Consider the following 22681-nt stretch of genomic DNA (forward strand, 5'->3'; position numbering starts at 1 on the left):
AAAACGTCTGTATGATAGAAATCCGGAAAAATATCCTGTGGTGTGTTCTGCCAAATGTTGAGCAGTTCATCCCTGGTGAAACTGATCGTGTTTTTTTAAACAAAAACCTGGAAAAACAAACAAAAACAGTACAAACACTGGAGAGCCAAGCACTGAAGCAACCATGTGTGGCGCCATAAAGAAAATTCAATAAAAAAAAAAAAAAAAAGAACACAATACTGTCAAATACATTCAGAACATTGGAAACCCTGACTATTAGAAAACACGCTAGCTGCTATATGTTTTGCGTTGAGGTGATACTTGAGGCTCGATGTGCTGCGGTGATATTCAAATTCCCTGTTGCATAGCTTGCACACAACCATGCTCTTATCGACGCTTCCATCAGTTCATTTTTTATAACAAAATTTCCCCTCCAAGAGGCCAACCAAAGCGGTCTCGTCTGCTTCTTAGTTCATGTTCACTGTGGTTTGTTGTTGTCTGAAGTCATGAACGCTTGTTGGTGCTCCAGTATAATCGGTCCGCCGAAACTCATCCATTGAGAAATGTTTTGCGGTGCAAAAATAAATTATAAAAAATGCGGACATTTTTTTGTGTAATTAATTAATCTTAATTAACACATAATTTTTTGTGTAATTAATTAATCTCAATTAACCCGTTAAGGTCCCGGCCCTAATATATATATATATATATATATATTATATATATATATATATATATATATATATATATAATACTGTATGTATAAACACACACAAATTATACATAATGTATATATTATAAACAATATACACACAAACACACATAGTTAGATAGATAGAATAAGCAGAGGCTCAAGAATAAGCAGGTCTTTCATTTGGATTTTGAAGAGGCCGATAGCCTTCTCCACAGCAGATGACCTGGAGGCAGTGGGATCAGGTTTTGCCCAGTGGGCAGGGTCTCCAGCTTTCCATGTGGTAGCTGGAGCAATAGATGGCTGTCACATACAAATTGTACCACCAGCAAGTGACACCCAGTGTTATTTCAACAGGAAGTGGTTTCTTTCTGTTCAGCTGCAGGCCACCACCAGGGGAAGTTCATATGGGCTTCATTCCGGAAGATTCTCCCTCAGAGTTTATTTTATTGTAGTCCATCTGCATTTTCACAGCCATGGTGTTCATTATTATCGTTTTACTGAATCTCCTCATAGAGGCTTCAGGTAAGAACATGCTTTCATTTTTATGTTTAAATATGTTTTTCAGAAAAATATGTTTTTTTTTAATGTTTTTCAGTTTTATGTTTAAATATTCCATACAGACCTGATGACATAAACATTCATATTTAGGCCTATTGAGTAATTCACATAAGTGATACATTTCTGTAATTGTCGTAGATTATATATGGATTGTGCCTATATAGAAGGTGATAATATGATGGAATCACCACGAACTCAAAAGAAAAACAAGCAGATGCTTCCTTAAAAACAACCTTTCTGCAAGTCAACAGTGATATGAACAAAAAACTAATGAGCAAACGACCGGCGAACAAGAAACAATTCAAGCATGTTTTAAATAAGTGAAAGATCAAATGAAGAATTTAGTTTTTGTTTATGAAAACAGACAATAAATTACATTTATTAGTTCAATTCCAGGGGGAGTTGGGGGATAACTTAAAATAGCAAGTACACCCCCCCCCCCGCAAAAAAAATTATACAATTGTTAATGGAAACATAGAATCTTGCAACAGCAGAACCTTTAACATAAAATATTTTTAAACTACTCGTGACCACCTTTACTAGAATTTATCAATTTTTTTGAAGGCTTACTTACTGTTGTATTTTTGTTGAACCTATTTTAAAATGTATAATAGATACCCTGTTAAGGGAATATATTTCCCCCTATAGATTTATGTTTTCATAACAAATGCTACATAGATTATTAATAATAATAATTATAATAATAAATAATTATTGGCCTGGTAATGACTAACAGGTTAACCTTATTATAACAAATGCTGTTAAGAACTATGGTACATTTCCACAAGAGCAAGTACAAGTCAGAATCGAGAGCCATGTGTAAAATTAGTTTTATTGATGAGTGATGGAAAAACCTGGCATTCAGATATTTAGAGATAGCAAATCAATATAATAAACAACAATATACGAAATGTTAAGTTAGATTGACTTCCTACTGTATGCTGAAATAGAACATTGTCAAACTATAACCTATAAGTGACTAAATAATATAATACAGGCTACATTATATATCCTAAGTAAAAAAGTAATTGTTAACTAGGCAATTACTTTATTGCTGATATGCTATCAACCAACTTTGCATGTGTGGATGATATAGCACAAAATATATTTTTACAAAAATAAAACAAACAAATAAACCTTATGAGAGAGCATGACCCGGGACTCCACTAAAACAGTTCCCACTTCAACCCCCGCATTGTTCATCCCAAAACTACCCCTTTCCCCAGGGTGATTTCCAAGATGTGTTTGTCTTCATTCACAGAGACATTAAGGTTTTTGTGGAAAACATTCCAGGACTTTTTTATTTTTCCATATAATGGACTTCCACAGACCAACGGATTGAAGGTCCAAAGTGCTGGCTCTACACGATCCCAGACGAGGAGTAAGGGTCTTATCAAGCAAAACCATCAGCCATTTACTAAAATAAATAAAAATGTATAACTTTCTAACCACAAATGCTTATCTTGCACTAACTCAATGCATATCCAGTTTGGTCCTTAAACCCTGAAAGTGAACTAAACTTTAAGTAGGACTCAATGATCAGTGGGAAACATGACAACAGACTAGAGGATTCACATGCAAGGCTTGTATAAAAGCATAATCAGACAGGCAGGATCAAACACAGGCAAAACAGTAAAAAAAAAAACAAGGAACAGTGTTTCTGTGGCTCAGTGGTAGCGCATTGTGTTAGCAGCACAAAAGTTTGTGAGTTTGATTCCCAGGGAACACAGATACTGAAATGTATAACCTGAATGCACTGCAAATAACAGCATAATCCAAAAGTAATCCGTAATCTACACATTTACATTTATGCATTTATGTAATCCGTAAATGCATAAATCTAACAGGCAAAATAGTAAACCAATAGCTGTGAACTGGTAATGGGTGTTGATGAGTATGGGCAAAGATCTGTCTCCCTCTTATATGTTTCTTTTCTTTTTGTCTTACCTTTTTTTTTTTTTTTTTTTTTGGCTTTCCCCTCATTATTTTTTACTTAAATTAAGGATAGTTTTTCATCGTGTGCCCGTGGAATTTTAGGGCAAACGTCACTTAATCTATCATTCCGAAATAGGTGCAGGTGTGTACCAGAGGCCGGTGTGACAATAGGTAGGAACTTGCAGGACTAACATCGTTTTACAGATCACTCCTAAAAGCATTGACACTTTTTAAGTTTTCTCGGGAGTCAAGCAATGCACAAAGTTTGTTGCAGAAAGAAGAACCATTGCTTTTTAACTCTGCATTCAATCTGGACATTTTTAGAGACCTATCACTCAGGAAAAGTCTGTGGGCTGCAAAAATTACTAAAATTGGACACTTAATATCTGAAAGTTAACGGATATCAGCTGAGATTTTTGCTGAAAAAATGGACATAAGATCTATTAGAGTGGCAAAGAGAATTTTGACTCGAATAGTTGAGTTTTTGCCACAGAGTTACAGACTCTCCTAAGAAACGTATAATGGAGAACTGAATATATGTGATTTCCCAGAAGTAAACATTGCAGCTGAGACTGGAAGCTGGGAAGAAACTGAGGGTGGACTGTTAACTTTTAAGACACCTCAGTTGGGACTTTTCAGTAAAACGGATAAAAAATCATTGTACACATTGTGTGTCAAGACACTGCATTTTCAGGCTCTTATGAGGTTAAAAGAGTCTAAATGGCAAGAGGTGTTTGGAGTAGGTGCTTCCCCCAAGGGCAGCTGGAGGACCTTGTACAAACCTCCTATTGAGAAACGAACTGGAGATCTTCAGTGGAGTTTAGTGCATGGTATAATAGCTACAAACAGACACAGAGCACGTCTTGATCCACAGGTGAGGGAGGGATGTCCTTTCTGTGGGACACCAGAATCTGTTTTTCATTTATTTTTAGACTTTACTAGATTAAAACAGTTGGTTCCAATAATAGAAGGGTGGTGTCAGACCTTGGGAGAAGTTTTCTCACCTATGGTTTTCATACATGATCCGAAGTATAAGAAGAGTAAAAAAGAGGCCCATGTCTTAATGAACTTTTTATGTGGACAAGCTAAAATGGCTATATGGGTGTCACGGAAAGAAAAAATGAATTGTAATGAGTCTTGTGATGTTGAGTCTGTCCTAAGTGGGTTAATAAGGTCACGATTAAAAATTGAGTACACTTTTTACAAATTGGTTAATGACATTGAAACGTTTAAATATAAATGGGGTGTGAACCAATGTATTTGTGATGTTGATTACGATGGAAATTAAATTTTTTGTTAGTTTTTTTTTGTGAAGCCTTATTGTGAACTTGTGAAGCTTTATTGTCTGTATAATTGTTTAGAATAGAAGAAGAAAAAGGAAGGACTTTTGTAAGACTTTTTAAGTTTTGTATTAAAGTGATTGTTAAAGTCAAAGTCTCTCTGTCTCCCTCTCTCTCTCTGTCTCTATCTCTTGCCTCTCTCTCTCTCTCTCTGTATGTCTCTCTCTCTCTCTCTCTCTCTGTATGTCTCTCTCTCTCTCTCTCTCTCTCAGTGTCGTTGACTGTGGTGGTTCCTCCTGATCCTATAGTGGCTCATGTGGGATCCACAGTGATTCTTCCCTGCTGGATCTCTCCTCCTGAGAACGCTGAAGCTCTGGAAATCCGCTGGTACCGTCAGGATCAGTTCAACAACCCTGTTCTGCTCTATAATCAAGGGAAGATCCAGGACGTCCAGGAGGAATCATACAGGAACCGAAGCTCTCTGGCTCTGCGGTCAGATCAGTCTGGTGGACTGAAATATGGAGATGTCTCTCTACGACTGGAGAAACTCAGAGTACAAGATGGAGGTTTATTTCACTGTTATGTGAGCGGAGAACATTCATATGGGAGTGAAGAGATGACTCTCAAAATCACAGGTGAGTCGTCTGTTTTCTGAGGAGCTGCACTTCTTTAAACTATAGTTCAGCCTAACCTCTTCTGCATAATAAAACTCATCATCATTGAGGACTGTTGATATAAAACTCACCCATGAAACAGACTCAACTTGTCATTATTTGCAGAAAATGTTGACATCATGGCATCAAACACTGAGTAAGCATACCGAGTTAAACTCAAGTTATTTGGAAAACTGTTATGATAATAGTGCTTTTTTTTGTAGTTGTCACCTGATTGATTCTTTGACAAATGATATTGATGCCGATATCATAAAGAGCAAGGTGGCCAATAGCCAATATAAACCGATTTATAATATGATATTATACTATTTAATTTTAAGACTGCAAAAAAACTCCCGATAAATCTGTAAAAAAATGAGCTGTTATACTTTAAATAACAAATTTTTGAATCTGTAATCCTGTTAGTCTCTTTTTCCCAAAAGTTTGGAATTAATACTGCATGTTTTTGAAATACATATTTGAAATACAAAATAATTTTTTTTAAAAACTTTGGAAAAAGACAAATGTAATTTGTATTTAAATACATTTAGTATTAGTATTTTTGTATTTTATACATAATATACATAAAATACTTTTTGCAAGTGAACCTCTTTATCAGGGTGCTGATTTTGTGCATCAACTAGTTCAATCCCTCCCCTTCCATCCTACATTTAGTGTCTTTTCTGGAATAAGATCAGGTGAGGAGTCATGGTCAGTTGTATTTATTGATTTTAGTTAAAATAGCGCATAGAGCTTCATTTGTCTTTAGTTAACATGAAAGAATAAAAGAGCACCAACAATCAGTTTTGATAGTTAATCGGTTGTTGTTGTTTTGTTGTTGTTTATCAACTAGCTTGTTAAATGTGTTTAAAGCATTACTGCATGTTAGGGCTGGGGGATGTGACAAATTGTGGCAGTGATATAAAGAGTGAATAGTTCAATCAATTTAGAATTGATTGAACTTTTTCTAATTCGTTTACATAGAAAAAGGCCAATCAGCGTAAGCAAATATATAGCTTTTAGTGGGAAAACGTTGGAGTGGAAAAGCAGCATGATCGAATAGTTGAGTGACAGAGTGTGTTGTGCTTGGTGCAATTGCATTTATAATTATAAGTGCAGTATACCACGAAAGGAAATGTATTTTTTTAAGTTAAAAAACAAACTCACTGGCACGTTGGCAGGCAGTTTTTTTGTGTGTGTGGTTAGAGACAGAGAGGAACCCAGTCACCAACAAGTAGGCCTAAACATCTGTTGAATCACTGTGCAGCTGCCACTTTCCCTCGTAGTGGAAGCAGTTTATGCAGTTGAAGTTTTGTTTATACTTTCGCCTGCCTCTACACCACAAACCTGCTGACTGTGCACTCCTCCCTAAACGGTCACGGCTTTATTGACACTTGCTTGACACTTTTTACATTTGCTTAACCTTTTAAAAATTCTGTGAAATGACAGGGGCGACTCGAAATAACTGTCAAACCATCAGAAAGCAGTGGTGAGAGGAAGTAGTTTGCAGAGTAGTTTGTCAAACAATCATTTTGTGAGAAGTTTATGAACAAATGGATTTCTTCACATATAAACTGATAAAGTTGTGGGTCATTTTGTAGGATATGTGAAAATGTGGAAGTACAAGACACAAACCCACACAAAATAATAAATTAATGTAAAACCCAGTTAACCTGAGATTATGACTTGTAAGAAAACATACTGTATAAATATTATAACGTATAAATCTAAATTAAACAATACTGATTGAACATTAAAGATTATTGATTTCAATACTGATACCAACACTTATGAATGGTACACCACAAATAAATATCAGCTTTTGGTTTTATTGTTCATAAAATAATAATAATAATAATAATAGAGTTAAATGCTTTTTAAATAATTATGTTGAATGAATTAAAAAAAAATTACATTTTAGATAATCTTTCTAATTTGAATAAACTTATAAACATATAAGTTATAAAAATATATACAACAAAATAAACTATACATTAAATAATTATATATATAGAGACAGTCTCTCCGAAAAGGGGCCGCTCGAGTCGAGAGAACATGGTCGGTCCCGTCTACGATCACAAACCCATGCAGGTGGGTAGAGCTCGGCTTTCCCAGAGGGAGAGAGAGTGGCGGAGTTCCCAAGGACTATGTTTATATTGCGGTGGCTCGGAGCATTCCATCCATTCATGCCCGGTAAAATAGCCAGCCCGGTAGTAAGTTTGGGGCTACTATCGGGTGCGAACTCCGCCGGGAAGTCCTCAACCACATCTTTGACAATCCTTCCGGTGAAACTGCCGTGGGAGAACCACACTCATGACTGTCACACCCTTCTGGACTCCGGGGTCGAAGGTAATTTCATTGACTCTCTCCTTGCTTGAACCTTCCTGTCCTTCCTGTGTCTCATCCCATCCATGTCACCGCACTCAATGGCCAGGAACTGCCACATGTCACCCACTACACTGAACCCATGGCTCTGCTAACCTCAGGCAACTACAGTGAAACCATATCCTTTTACCTCATGGACTCCCCTGTAGCTCCCATTGTTTTGGGTCACCCCTGGTTAATCAAACATAATCCACGAGTGGATTGCGGTTCCAACACAGTCACCTTGACTTATCAAACGTGCCCGCAGAGTATTTGGACCTAAAGGGGGTGTTCATTAAGTCTCGTGCTGCTTCTCTTCCTCCGCATCGTCCCTATGACTATGCTATAGTTTTAGTTCCAGGTAAGTTTCCACCTAAAGGTAGGCTTTACTCTTTTTCTATTCCATAGAGGGAGGCCATGGAGAAATACATTTCTGATTCTTTGGCATTGAGGTTCACCCACCCTTCCTCTTCTCCAGCGGGGGTGGGATTCTTTTTTGTGGGTAAGAAGGATGGTTCTCTGTGACCTTGTATTGACTACCGAGAGCAGAACAACATCACGATAAAGAGCACCTATCTGTTACCGTTGATGTCTTCAGCTTTCGTGAGGTTACAGGGAGCATCTGTATTCACAAAATTGGATTTACGTAACGCTTATCATTTGGTCCGCATGAGGAAGGGGGATGAATGTAAAACCACCTTTAACACCCCTAGAGGGCACTTTGAATATTTGGTGATGCCGTTCGGGCTCTCCAACTCGCCAGGAGTTTTCCAAGCACTCGTCAATGACGTGTTAAGAGATATAGTAGATCAGTTTATATATGTTTACCTGGATGACATAGTGATTTTTTCTTCATCTCTCCAGGAACACGTTCAACACGTCAGACGAGTGCTCCAGAGATTACTTGAGGATGCTCGTATTCCATGCACAGTCAGTTCCCTTCCTAGGGTATATCGCCTCGTCCGAGGGAATACGTATGGATCCTGACAAAGTTAAGACTGTGATAGATTGACCATCTCCAGATAACCCGTAAGGCCCTACAGCGGTAACTGGGTTTCGCCAATTTTTATAGACGTTTCATTCCTAATTTCAGCCAACTAGTCTCACCTCTGACGGCCTTGACCTCCCCCAGTACTCCGTTCAGATGGTCGGATCCAGCCGAAACTGCATTTACAAACCTCAAGAGCCGCTTCATTTCGGCTCCCATCCTTGTAGCCCCTGATCCCACATGGCAGTTCGTGGTGGAGGTCGACGTAAATAAATAATAAAGTCATTACTATTAAGGGGGGGGGGGTTTACAATGGTGTTTCGTGTATTCAGAGTTGTTCACCCACAAAGATATGGATTCTCATGCTAAACATGGCCAAAGTAAAAAAAGAAAATATAATAATAATTTGGACGAATGACAGAGAATTTCTGTGCTGAAAATACTTCCTGGTTGGTACAAGTTTTTGGATGTGAGGGAAAGTTTACCATGTTCAGCTTCTCAAACAACCCCAGCGTTACACGGACCGTGGATGCTTTTTTTTTTTTTTTACCGGGGCAGCAGTGATGCCACATTTCAGTGATGCCACATCTCCGGGAATTCGTCTTTTTCCGGAGAAAATCGAAAAGCTGTATTTTTCCTTTATAATTATGATAAAATGAAATACTTTTTGGAGATATGAGGGATTATGAGATTATGAGCAACTGTGTATGTTACTGTATGTACCCTTTAAACATTGATGGAATATTTGAATCAGGTGGCATCTGGTTATTTGTTAATTTAGCCACTGTGCTAAATAAAAACCTTGGATTGTTTTGGTTATTTTCTATGAGTTTGTGTATATGCTCTGCCCTAGCAGTTTTTAGAGCCTGTCTATAGCTGGACATACTGTTTTTCCATGCAATTCTAAAAACTTCTAAGTTAGTTTTTCTCCATTTGCATTCAAGACTATGAGTTACTTTCTTGAGAGAGTGAGTATTACTGTTATACCATGGTACAGTACGTTTTTCTCAAACCTTTTTCAATTTGATCGGGGCAACAGCTTCTAATGTATTAGAGAAAATAGTGCCCATGTTGTCAGTAACTTCGTCTACTTCATGTGTATTTTTGGGTACAAACAGCAGTTGAGATAGATCACAGGCAGGTTATTTGCGAATCTTTCTTTGGTGGCTGGAACAATAGTTCTGCCCAGACGGTATCGCTGCGACATATAGTTAAAGGGGGGGTGAAATGCTCGTTTTCACTCAATATCATGTTAATCTTGAGTACCTATAGAGTAGTACTGCATCCTTCATAACTCCAAAAAGTATTTAGTTTTATTATATTCATAAGAGAAAGATAGTCTGTACCGATTTTTCCCGGAAAAACACGAGGGCCTGGAGGCGTGACGTGTGGGAGGAGCTAAAGAATCACGAGCGCGAGTAAGCTTTTGCATTGAGAGCGTTTTGGAAGCTGTGACAGCTGTGAAGGCTGAAACTGAACGAGAGCAGCAGCAGCAACGACTCGCTCCGAGCGGGGCTCGAACCCGGGTCTCCGATGGGAGGCGGATGCACTAACAAGGAGGCAGAGTTATTTTAAGCAGTTTTACTCACCGCCTGTGGTTCCAACACACAATCGTGACCCTTTTTCGTTGGGATTGCATCATCCTTAAGAAATAAACGATACGCAGATCCGTCAACAAACTGGGCTTTGTTTGTAAAACAAGCATTTTAGAAATGCAGGGAACAAACACAAACACTTGCACAACTCCGTTGATGCTCTGTAAAAATAAACTCCATCCACTGGTCCCTTAATGCTGTTTCTCTTTTGGTAATCTGTGCAGGGTTGTCTTGCCCTGGCAACCAAAAACACACTTCTTTTGTGACATTTGGCGACGCTCTGGCTCTGATCAGTGAAGTCTGTTGTGCTCTCAGTGCTCTGCTATACGGGAGCGCGCTCTTCCAGCAGAAGTGCCTCAGGACCCATACATGGAAATTCCGCTTCATCTAACGTCACACAGAGCCATACTCGAAAAAAAACTTTCAGAAACTTGTGACAAACCGGAAGGAGTATTTTTGGAACAGAAATACTCCTTCAAACGTACAACTTAATTTTTGAAACTTTGTCCATGTTTAGCATGGGAATCCAACTCTTTAACAGTGTAAAAAACTCAGTATGCATGAAATAGCATTTCACCCCCCTTTAATATCAGTGATACGCAGCATGCACGATACAAGGAAATGGTCTTTAACATCATCACTTTGAGGTACGATATCTATATCAGTAAGATCGAGTCTATTAATTAAATCTAGTGTATGATTAAAATGATGAGTGGGCCCGGTGACATTTTGCTTGACTCCTGATGTAGAATCGAATCCAAGCCAGACGGTTGAAGTGGAATTATATGCAAATAAATTCAGAAAAATATAGAAAAACAGAAACTACAAATCAAAACTCGGAAATAAAATTCTTATGTATCATAACCAGCTTCAAATATAGAAAATACAAATCCAATGTTAATATATCTTTAATAACAATCCATTTATGATGGATTGTAACCACAGTATTATTAGTAAAAATTATAACAAAAATTAACAATTGTGCTGTCTGAATCAAAAGTATATGTATCAAAGAGTATCTGAATTGAATAAAAACCTGTAAAAAGTTTAAGTCTGAGTCTCTGAGTTTAAGTGAAGCCAAAGACAAAAAAAGGAAGTGAAATCTTAAAGTATCAGAGAGAAAGTGCAAGAGCGAGAGAGTGACAGGGAGGGTGCCGAATGCTCCTTTTATACTCTGTCATACCCCATTGACAACAAAGAACTTTATGTTCAGAACTGAAGTCTTTGTTTAAAATGCAGAAAGCTATATTAATCAATACATCATGACCTTTAAGAAATAGCCTAGTATGCGCCGCAGTTCCTTTTTCTAAAACCTAAAATATTCTGCAGAAACAATATTGTCAAGATTGATTAATTATAGTTTAACTTGCCCAAATGAAACAGACTCAACTGAATACACAGTTAAAAAAAAAGCTTATGGTATATACTATCTTCCCTACATAAACAGACTGTTAAGTGCAAGGAGTTGGAAATTCATATTAAATTATATTCAGCATAAATCTATAAGACATTTAAGACTACATAAATTAAAAATATTATTATGGTTAAGAGTATATAAATCATAGTTCTGTATACGGCCCTGGTGGTCTATACACAGCAGCCAGAGCAAGAGATACATTCGATTTCTTTTGCATGTCTGACAGAGTAACATTTAGCAGAAGTATTTCAAAAGAGTTAAACCTGTATCCTGTTTTCTGGGTAACATTGAGAATATCACTATATATTGTTGACCAGTCTGACGGGGCTCATGCTTATAACAGTAGTTTGGTGGAGTAAACTCATTTAGACCAAAATAATCATTTGGTTTTAGCCAGATTGGGTGTGAGTGATCTAATATTTATGAACCCAAACTTTTAAAATTATTTTTTTTGTTAATTTATTTTTAAAAAATTCTGGTTTATTCACCATAAGATTTTTTCTAGATCCTACATTTAATTTATATTTTGACTTAAGTATTTGGGGAACATACACAGTCTTAATAGATTGGACAGCGCAAGTACTTTTATCATTTAAGCGGGTGGAACAAAACTCATCATAATAGTTATTTGATAATTGTCTTACTAGTCACATGGAGCGAAGTGTCCTGGAGATGTTGTCAGAGAGCAGCTCCGCTCCGAATCTGCTGGGGTGTAATCCATTAGCGCGAAACAGCCTAGGACGCTCCCAGAAAAGATTCCAGTTATTAACAAATAGCAGTTTCTGTTCTTTACACCATGTCAACAACCATTCATTTAAAGCAAAAAGTCTACTGTACCTTTCATGTCCTCGTCGTGGGCAGTGGTCCTGACACGACGATCGTCGCCGCAGGCGTTGTGCTGCGAACCGTCTCGATCAGGCTGCTGAAGTCCCTCTTCAGCGTCTCCGTCTGCCCCAGCATGGTGTCGTTAACCCCGGCGTGAAGCACGACCGCTCTGGGGCTCTCGCCGGCCTTCAGGATCGCGGGTATCTGCGCAGAAACATCGAGAACACGAGCACCAGGCAAACAATGAGTGTGCACTATACCTCTCAGCTGGGCCTGTCTCACCTCCAGGTCACGAATCTGCTTCTCCACGGCCTCCAGCTCGAGCTGCATGTGTCCTCACCTGCAATCAAAGGTAGACGTACATCCGCCATTAAAGCCAGTAACAGTGAGTAAAGCAGTGGTAATGTGTGTGAATAGAGTATTAGTAAATCAAGCGGGTTTTTAGCGGCAACCATGCTGCCTATGATAACTGGCTATTTAGCTAAATAGCGGACATGGGAAATCGAAATAAAACTTGTGATAACAAGGCACTCTGATTGTTTTTGTGGTAGAATGTGACAGAGGATATATTCACACATTATAGAAATGAAAATTATGGTGTATAAAAAAAGATTTTTAAGATAAAAAATAGTCGATAAAAAATAACTTGATGGGGCTCAAATGCTGTCACGATCATCAGCTGGAGTGCCCATGAACTCCTATAGAGGGCACTCCACTCAAGACTATGGCATTTTGTATTTCCAATCAGAACTCTGTTTCCCATCCTGCCTCATACCTGGGACTGATTGCACACACACACCTGCATCTAATTACACACCTGCAGCTCACACACACACACACACATAAAAGCAGCACACTCATGGCAACTCACTGCAAAGTCTTGCTCTAGCCTAGTCTGTCAATTTCGTGTGTTTCTCCTTGTGTTTGTTCCTTCTGTGTCTGACTTTGGATTGTTTCTACTGCCTTTGAAATGGAAAATGTTTTATTTTTTTTATTCAGAATAGGTCCAGATGGATTTCATCCAATAGGGATGCCGACATTGGATGGCCAGTTTCACATGTATTTTGTGTATTTTCAAAATACAAAATACTGTATTTGTATTTAAATAAAATTTTCCACACAGTATTATGTATTTTTATTATAAATACATTTTCATGTATTTATGCTCATCTCTGGTTCCAACAAAGTGGTTACCAAGCAACACACAGAAGTAAACAAAGGTGTATGTTACTTTGTAGAGTAATTTACAACAGCTTTGAATGTGACTCTGCTGTATAAACGGTATATTTCTTATTCTGCATGTAGTTTTTGTGTCTGGAGAAGATCTGAGCATCTGTCTCTCCTCTCATCAGCTTTAGGATCCGCTCCTGTCCTGTCTCCAGAGTCTCTAGATGATGGTCGTGTGAACATCAGCTGCAGGTCCAGCGGCTGGTATCCAGAGCCCAGTGTCTCCTGGACGTCAGATGAAGGAAGGGTTCTCCGTCCTGGAGGAACGTCTCACACTCGTGGAGCAGATGAGATGATCTCTGTCCACAGCTGGACGGCTGTCTCTCTCTCAGACGCTCAACTGGTCTCATGTTCAGTCTCTCTCAGACCTGGAGAATTAAAAGAAGGAAGACTGGACATACAGGGCATTGTGTGTTCAGGTTAGAGAACATGGATATTTGTAGATACCACAAACAAAGTGGTCATATTTGCTTGAATATTAGGCCTATGATCGTTTCCATTAGTTCTTCCTTAATTATATTTATAAAATATTAGCATACATTCTTGAATGCATGTTCATTGTCTTGTTGTTCTCCATCAGTTTTCTTTGATGTCATCATTCCCTCTTATGTTGTGCAACCTTCCAATCATTAAAAGAAAAATCTAATCTCATATTACATTATGTCCTTAATCCTGTTTTAGAGGAAAAATAGGTTGCAAACAGCATTTTTATGTTAAAAGGTTAATTCACCCAAATAGCAAAATTATGTAATTAATAACTTACCCTCATGTTGTTCCAAACCAATAAGACCTCCGTATCTTCAGAACACAGTTTAAGATATTTTAGATTTAGTCCGAGAGCTCTCAGTCCCTCCATTGAAGCTGTGTGTACGGTCTACTGTCCATGTCCAGAAAGGTAAGAAAAACATCATCAAAGTAGTCCATGTGACATCAGAGTAATTCATGTACTCAAACAGCACAATGACTGAACTACTGTGAAAAAAGAACTAAAGATGAACACAGAGTCGATCACGAGTGAAGAACCGGTTGCATCGGTGTTCGGATCACCAGTAGTTCTTTTGGACAGTTCGATTCAATAAACCGGTTGAAGAAAACGGTTCACTGGTTCTTTTGCGCTCAACGTAATGGCGTCATTGGCGATGATTGCCCTTAAATCAAGCCTTCGGTTTGCCTGGGCTATTAACATTAGCACAGAATCAGTTCAGAACTCTCGGACTAAATCTAAAATATCTTTAACTGTGTTCTGAAGATAAACGGAGGTCTTACAGGTTTGGAACGACGGAACGACAGAACGACTTGAGGGTAAGTTATTAATATAATTTTGCTATTTGGGTGAACTAACCCTTTAAGAGTTTTAAAAAATATGTTTTTACATTACTGTTATTGGTTTATATATTTTGAAGGTATTAAGATTCATCTGGTTTCTGTTTCTATTTCTGGTTTCTCAGATTCATCAGGTCCATGGAAGGCTCTTTTCTTCTCCGTTCTCATCTGTTCTCTTCTGGGTTCGGTTTGGCTGATCTTCTAATATAGGTGGAAAGAAGCTAATTAGGGGCCAAGCCCAAAGGGCTGTAGCCCCTATTGTATCTGTATGTTTTATTATTATTATTATTATTATTATTATTATTATTATTCACCAATGGGAGTCTATGGCAGCCATAGAAAGGGAACATAGGAAAATGATGAAATTTGGCACACTTGCAGAGATTGCCATTATTAGCTATCTGACCAACTTTGGGGTCTCTAGGACCAACTCTATAGCGCCACCAGCAGTCAAAAAATTGTTAATCAAATGTTAATAACTCTTGAACCCATAATTCTATGAAATAAAATAGTAGTGGAAATTTACAAAAGTACAGCATTCAGACTATTCACAACTCCTTCAAAATTGGTCCAATTCTTCTGAAAATTGGCTCAGATGATCTTTCAACCGAGCCGCACAGAAATTAAAAAAAGTTATTAAATTGTGAACTTAACGAGGTCGACCCAAAATCGGTTCAGGGGCTGTATCTCGACCAAATTTTGATCAATCGAAACCAAACTTGGTACACTTCATCAACAAGATGATCTTAGGGTCCATGCCAAAGTTGCAATATCTTTTGAACCACTGAACATATCTGTGGTAGGAATCACCAACACCATGTCCTGGAGGTACCCCAGAAGTTTGAAGGCAGCGCTACCAAGTGTTCAAGAGATGTATTTTTGATTTCACTCCCGTTCCCGACCTGTACCTCTCAGAAGTTGGCCGTGCCTGTGCTAGTTGATTTATGTTAATTAGCTTAGCATGCTAATTGGCTAACATGTTAACACATTTGTATTTATTCTAATGAAACTCTTGAGCTATCAGGTTAACTTTGAGTTATGTCAGCATTTTTTAGCTTAGCTTGCTAATTTGGCTAAAATGCTAATTCAGGCTTTTGTGAGATCATTCTCACACCTTAACCTCGCCTCTGTGGCTCATCAAATGTGTGTCAAGTCAAGTCACTTTTATTTATATAGCGCTTTAAACAAAATGCATTGCGTCAAAGCAACTGAACAACATTCATTAGGAAAACAGTGTGTCAATAACGCAAAATGATAGTTAAAGGCAGTTCATCATTGAATTCAGTGACGTCCTCTCTGTTCAGTTTAAATAGTGTCTGTGCATTTATTTGCAATCAAGTAAATTATATCGCTGTAGATGAAGTGACCCCAACTAAGCAAGCCAGAGGCGACAGCGGCAAGGAACCGAAACTCCATCGGTGACAGAATGGAGAAAAAAACATGGGAGAAACCAAGCTCAGTCAAGGGTCAGTTCTCCTCTGATTATAGCAAAAATAGCAAAAACTACGACTTTATTCAGTATTGTCTTCTCTTCCGTGTCTGTTGTGAGCGAGTTCAGAACAAAGCAGTTTAGTGATATCCAGTTCACGAACGAATCATTCGTTGTAACTGGATCTTTTTGAACCAGTTCACCAAATCGAGCTGAATCGTTTTAAACGGTTCGCGTTTCCAATACGCATTAATCCACAATGCATAAAGCTGTAAACTTTTTTAATGTGGCTGACACTCCCTTTGAGTTCAAACAAACCAAAATCCCGGAGTAATTCATTTACTCAAACAGTACACTGACTGAACTGCTGTGAAGAGAGAACTGAAGATGAACACAGAGCCGAGCCAGATAATGAACAAAACACTGAGTCGTTTACGAGTCAAGAACCGGTTGCATCGGTTTTTGGATCACCAGTAGTTGTCTCGGACAGTTCTATTCAATAAACGATTGAAGAAAATGGTTCACCGGTTCTTTTGCGCTGACGTAATGCCGTCAGTTGCAATGATTGCCCTTGATTCAAGCCTTTGGTTTACCCGCACCCATAACTCTAGCACAGAATCAGTTCAGAATCAATCGCCAAAAGAATCAGTTCGGTTCATACGCTCTGTGTGTCGGTCTGCTTCACGCTGAATCACACATGTGCAGTATCATCAGGCTCCTCGGTTCAAGAATCGGACAAGTCTGACAGAAACGGTTCTTGAATCGTGAATGAGTCAGTCTTTTGTTCATTATCTGGCTCGGCTCTGTGTTCATCTTGAGTTCTCTCTTCAGTTCTCTCGTTTTCTCATCTGTGGATTAATGCATATTGGAGACGCGAACCGTTTAAAACGATTCAGTTCGATTTGGTGAACTGGTTCAAATAGATCCGGTTACATCGAATGATTCATTCGCGAAGCCGATATCACTAAACTGCTTTGTTTTGAACTCTCTCACAACAAACACGGAAGAGAAGACAATGCTGAATAAAGTCGTAGTTTTTGCTATTTTTGGACCAAAATGTATTTTCGATGCTTCACAATATTCTAACTGACCCTCTGATGTCACATGGACTACTTTGATGATGTTTTTCTTACCTTTCTGGACATGGACAGTATAATGTTCACACAGTTTCAATGGAGGGACTGAGAGCTCTTGGACTAAATCAAAAATATCTATATAAACGGAGGTCTTACTGGTTTGTAACGACATGAGGGTTAGTTATTATTGACATAATTTTCATTTTTCTGTAAACTAACCCTTTAAGACAGCTGACTCTGTGATGTGACCCTGTCTATCTCTCTGTCTCTCTCTCTCTCTCTCACACACACAAAAAAAATTTCGCATTTGATCATTCAATAGCAAATACATAAATTAATAACAAAAAACACATACAGTAGCTGATTCAGAAGCACCAGATTGTCGTAGTAAAGTCAGAGTTACCTCCTCTCCTAGGTTCACGAAACGGTCATCCATAAAATGCGTTGCTGTTCTGTTGTAAGTAATCTTAAAGATTTCTAACTCCATCTACTTTTGGAAGAATAAAGTCCTTTTTCTTTCTCACAGATACACACACATCTCCCTGACACGACTGCTTGAACACTAACTGTGTTACTGAAACCACGCCTTCTTTCTTTGCATGAACATTTGGGCAGCATTACGCAAACATTTCCACAGTGATGTAGATATGTGGGGCGTGCTTAAACGAGCCATTTTAGGGGGGCGTGACAGAGTCTTAACTTTGATAAATAATATCACTTTGGATTTGAGATTTTGAATCTGTACAGATCTTCTTTATGCACCAAGAGCTAGTAACATTCCAAAGAGAAAGGAACAATCACATCATATGATGCCTTTAAACAAACAAAAGCTTATACATAAATGCAAGCATCTGTAATGGGTTGAGGAAATGCCATCTATGAGTTTACTGAAAACAGTGACACCCTCAATTGCATTATTGTTGTTGTTATTATTATCATATTTTTATTGTCGGAGTATAATTCAGTATGAATGACAGTTTTGTCTGTCATATGTCCGTGCATGAACTAGTGTGGAATACCTGCTTTTTATGTTGCTATTTCCTATCACTTATATTGGGCACTTTCTGCATTTAAACTGGATTGTCCTGACTGTTCTGACTTATTGTTCTGATGTTGTTTTAAGGAGTTAAAAATGGCCCTTATTGACCTTGATTTACACATTCCATAATTATTATTTTGGGGAGGGTTTTTTGTGAGCTTTTGGGCTGGAAATCCTCCTCCAATCTGGCAATGGTGAGCTCACTCAGTAATAAACTGACTGCTGCTGTGAAAAGACATAATTTCTGTCCTCTCGTGTTTTTCACAGGTATGAATATAGGTCATTAAAATGTTTATGTTATTGTACTTCTGTAAATCGAAAAGTGTAATACAAAGAGTTTGAAGGAGTTTTGAAATGTATCTAATAAAAAAAATAAAATAAATAGTGTTATAATCCACTGTTGATGAAAGTGTCGTGACATTTGCCAAGTATAGTGATCCATACTCAGAATTCATTCTCTGCATTTAACCCATCAAAAGTGTGCGCACACACACACAAACACACAACTGGAGCAGTGTTCATCATTTATGCTGCGGTGCCCGGGAAACTGTTTTGGGTTCAGTGTCTTGCTCAAGGACACTTTATCGTGGTATTGCCAGCCCGAGACTCAACCCCCACAACCTTAGGGTTAGGAGTCAAACTCTCTAACCTCTAGGCCACGACTTCCCAATTATAAACCCAGCCAAAGTGTGAGTTTAATCGTATTTCATGCAGAATTTATGTTTACTGATATTAGATGAAAAAAAAATTATCAGACCGAAATATTGAGTCTTTGGCATATGATATTGTTTAAGAATGTTTTAAGAATTATTTTTTGTCTGTGTATTTTGGTATTCTCGATTAATTTGCCATTTTGAGTGTTAAGCACATACAGTGTTTCAGTGTGTGTGTGTGTGTGCATGAGTTAAGTGGAATATGATAAAATAATAATATCAAATTAATACTACGAGTGCAATGAAATTTAAAGTATTTTTCTTGTGAAATCTGGTCTTTTAGACTTGCTGGTATCTAGATAATTGGTGTTTGCATTTTTGATACTCTTTTTGCATTGTCATTGTAAACTATCGGATTATTAGAAACACACACTCTAAAAACTGCTGGGTTGAAAACAACCCAATTTGGGTTATTTTGGCAACCCAGCGCTAGGTCAAAAGGGGACGAACCCAACGCTGGGTTATTTTAACCCAACCAGTTGGGTTAATACTAGGGCCGGGACCTTAACGCGTTAATTGAGATTAATTACACAAAAACATCTCAGCATCTTTTATAACTTATTTTTGCACCACGGAACATTTCTCACTGAATTAATTTCGGCTGACAGATTATACTGGAGCACCAACAAGCGTTCATGACTTCAGACAACAACAAACCACAGTGAACATGAAAGAAGTAGACGAGACCGCTTTGGTTGGCCCCTTGGAGGGAAAATTTTGTTATAAAAAATGAACTGATGGAAGCGTCGATAAGAGCATGGTTGTGTGCAAGCTATGCAACAGGGAATTTGAATATCACCGCAGCACATCGAGCCTCAAGTATCACCTCAACGCAAAACATATAGCAGCTAGCGTGTTTTCTAAAAGTCAGGGTTTCCAAATGTTCTGAATGTATTTGACAGTATTGTTTTTTACTTAAAACACAGTTTACAGAAGGTTCCAGCACCTATAAGCTTCCTGAATTTCAGAAATGTACTATTTCTAAATATGCTATTGCTACACTTAATGGCAAAAATTGCACTGGTCTGCTAGACTTGGTTGAACAAAAATAAACAATATTTTGTTTGCTTACGTATGCAGTCATTATTTAGTGGTATACTATAAATCCATGTGAAAAAAAAATTACTTCTCACTGTTCTCAGGTCAAATATTTATATGCGATTAATTAATTACAAAGCCTCTAATTAATTAGATTAATTTTTTTTATCGAGTCCAGGCCCTAGTTATTATGTTTAACCCAGGGTTTGCTTTTGCAGGGAATGCAGGGTTTCAAAACCAGAGCAGGTGTTTTATTATCACTGAATTTCAGAAGGAAACCTGCTGTACTTAGAAAATGTTCGATTTAATTTCACATTTGCTTGAAAAGGCAGCGTTTGTGAGCTCACCTCCGCTTTGCAGCCGTTACCTGAGAAACTTCTTCCTCTCCCGCTCTTAGCGCCTGCTGCTGGAGGAAAATAAACTTGCGGAGTGCTGCCACCAATTGAGTGCAAGGATGTGGGGAAACACTGCATTTCTACGTTAAAATGAACCCAAATTGAGCTAGGCATTAAACCTACAAATATTGTTCATTTTAAATATCACTTTTACACACAAATAATAATTATCAAAAGAAAAATATTTATAAAAAACGAGAAAAGTAAAAAAGTAACATGTAAGAAGAAATGCAGAAAAGGATGGCATTAACAGCTACAGAGTTCATAAATAAAGCACTGAACATTTGTTATGAACTTAAGATCAAATTGGACTTTGTATTTTATATATTGTATAAAAATATACGAAAACACTTATACAAGAAATTTACAATTAGTTGTATGCATGACAGTACACAAATAAATCACAACATTAACTCTGATATTATTACATTTAACAGACGCATGTGTGTGTGTGTGTGTGTGTGTGTGTGTGTGTGTGTGTGTGTGTGTGAAAGAATGTGAGCATGTGTATGAATGACAGAGTGTAAACTCTTCTACTAAACAACACAGAACAAGCATTTAACATGCTGTTTTTACAAATTATTCACTTACAGTTTGTTTCATAGTCCATGAATACAGATCATGCATCACAGTCAACTTTCATGATCTCTTCAGCATAATTGATGTAGTCACGAAGAAGCCCCGTCAGCACAGCATGTGACATCTTCTACATCATCCAGGGCAGCGTCCTCCTTTAAAACCACCGCTGCATCAGTTTAGGGGAAAGAAGATTCTCCTCTCTGACCAGCACTCATCCCAGTCACCGCCTGCTCTTCATCAGTGGCCTAAGAGAAACACATTTGAAAAAATTAAACATTTAATTAAACTATCAATTTTCAGGTAGAGGTGTATTCGCATCTGTAAGGACAGGTAAATAATCTGTGTTAAAGTTTCAACACTTTGTGTGGTCATTTAATGTCTCCGTTCCCCACAGCTCTCGTGAAGGCTATAAATGGCAGCACTAGTGTGAGGGCAGGTGATATTGTTTGAATAAATATACTGCTTTCAGAAAGCTTCTTTACTGAAACATTAAAACAGATATGACATACACATACCTCACAAATGTTCATGTACACGGAGGGCTGCTCTTTTAAGGGATAGTTCATTTTTGGAAAACAAATGAATAAATGTAATATTCTCTTAATTTTTTGTCCTCCATTGCTAATCTGGGAGACCAATATTTTATTTTGAACATACATGTTTGCTATCATATAATTTAAGATTTATTCATATATAAATATTAGAATGAATTACTTCTACAATAACTCTATATTTATGAGGCTTGAAAATACTGATTATCTAGACTATAAAAAGGTTTGGAATGACATGAGGGCAAGTAAATGATTTTTTGTGTGAACTTTACCTTTAAGAAGGAAGACCAAGAATGATGACTCTCCAAATCAGACAACTACAAAGTTGGTTTGAGATCTGCAAAGAACAACACAGACATCAATCAAAATGTGAAGTAAACCAGCAGGAGACAACAGAAACATTTATTTTCTAAAAATAAATTACATAAAATCTCAAAAGAATGATGATCTTCCATGTCTCTGGCTTTTAACATCTACAAAAACAAACATTATTTTACTCGAAGTAAAAAAAAAATAAAAATACATATATATTTTTTAAATATTTTTAAATTATGAAATTATGAAGTTTACTTACCTTAAACTATCTTTCCCTCTCTTCCAAAGAAGCTGATAAAACCTCCTCCTCACACAAGCAGACTTGTGTGTCCTTAACTCCAGTTAGTTTGAGTTCGGCAAAGATGGACATCAATGGTTTCAATAAAATATTAACGTAATCATACTGTTGTTGCATAAAAATGTGAAGTAAACAGGGAGGACACAAAAGAAAACATTAATTTTCTAAAAAAATAACTACAAAACAAACATTATTTTAGTCTTAGGTAAAAAATAAAGATAACTTGGTAACACTTTAGAATAAGGTTCCATTAGTTAATGTTAGTTAATGTATTAATTAACATGAACAAACAATGAATAATACATTTATTACTGTATTTATTCATCTTCGTTAATGTTAGTTAATGAAAATACAGTTATTCATTGTTAGTTCATGGTAATTCACAGTGCATTAACTAATGTTAACAAACA

The 22681-nt window shown here is 37.4% G+C and overlaps 1 protein-coding gene across 2 annotated transcripts; it reads left to right on the forward strand.

Moving 5' to 3' along the window:
• The first annotated feature begins 1103 nt into the window (after positions 1-1103).
• Positions 1104-15103, forward strand: LOC113093127 (butyrophilin subfamily 1 member A1-like). Of its 2 annotated transcripts, none has more exons than XM_026258966.1 (4): positions 1104-1195; positions 4719-5081; positions 13641-13934; positions 14973-15103. In XM_026258966.1, the coding sequence occupies exons 1-4, from the start codon at positions 1147-1149 to the stop codon at positions 15041-15043; spliced, it is 777 nt and encodes a 258-aa protein (XP_026114751.1). In that variant the 5' UTR covers positions 1104-1146; the 3' UTR covers positions 15044-15103. The 2 variants fall into 2 exon arrangements, with proteins under 2 accessions (XP_026114751.1, XP_026114750.1); XM_026258965.1 differs by having other exon boundaries at positions 14964-15102.
• The last annotated feature ends 7578 nt before the right edge of the window (positions 15104-22681 follow it).

The sequence above is a fragment of the Carassius auratus genome, unplaced genomic scaffold (genome assembly GCF_003368295.1).
Source record: "Carassius auratus strain Wakin unplaced genomic scaffold, ASM336829v1 scaf_tig00214896, whole genome shotgun sequence".
Classification (NCBI taxonomy): domain Eukaryota; kingdom Metazoa; phylum Chordata; class Actinopteri; order Cypriniformes; family Cyprinidae; genus Carassius; species Carassius auratus.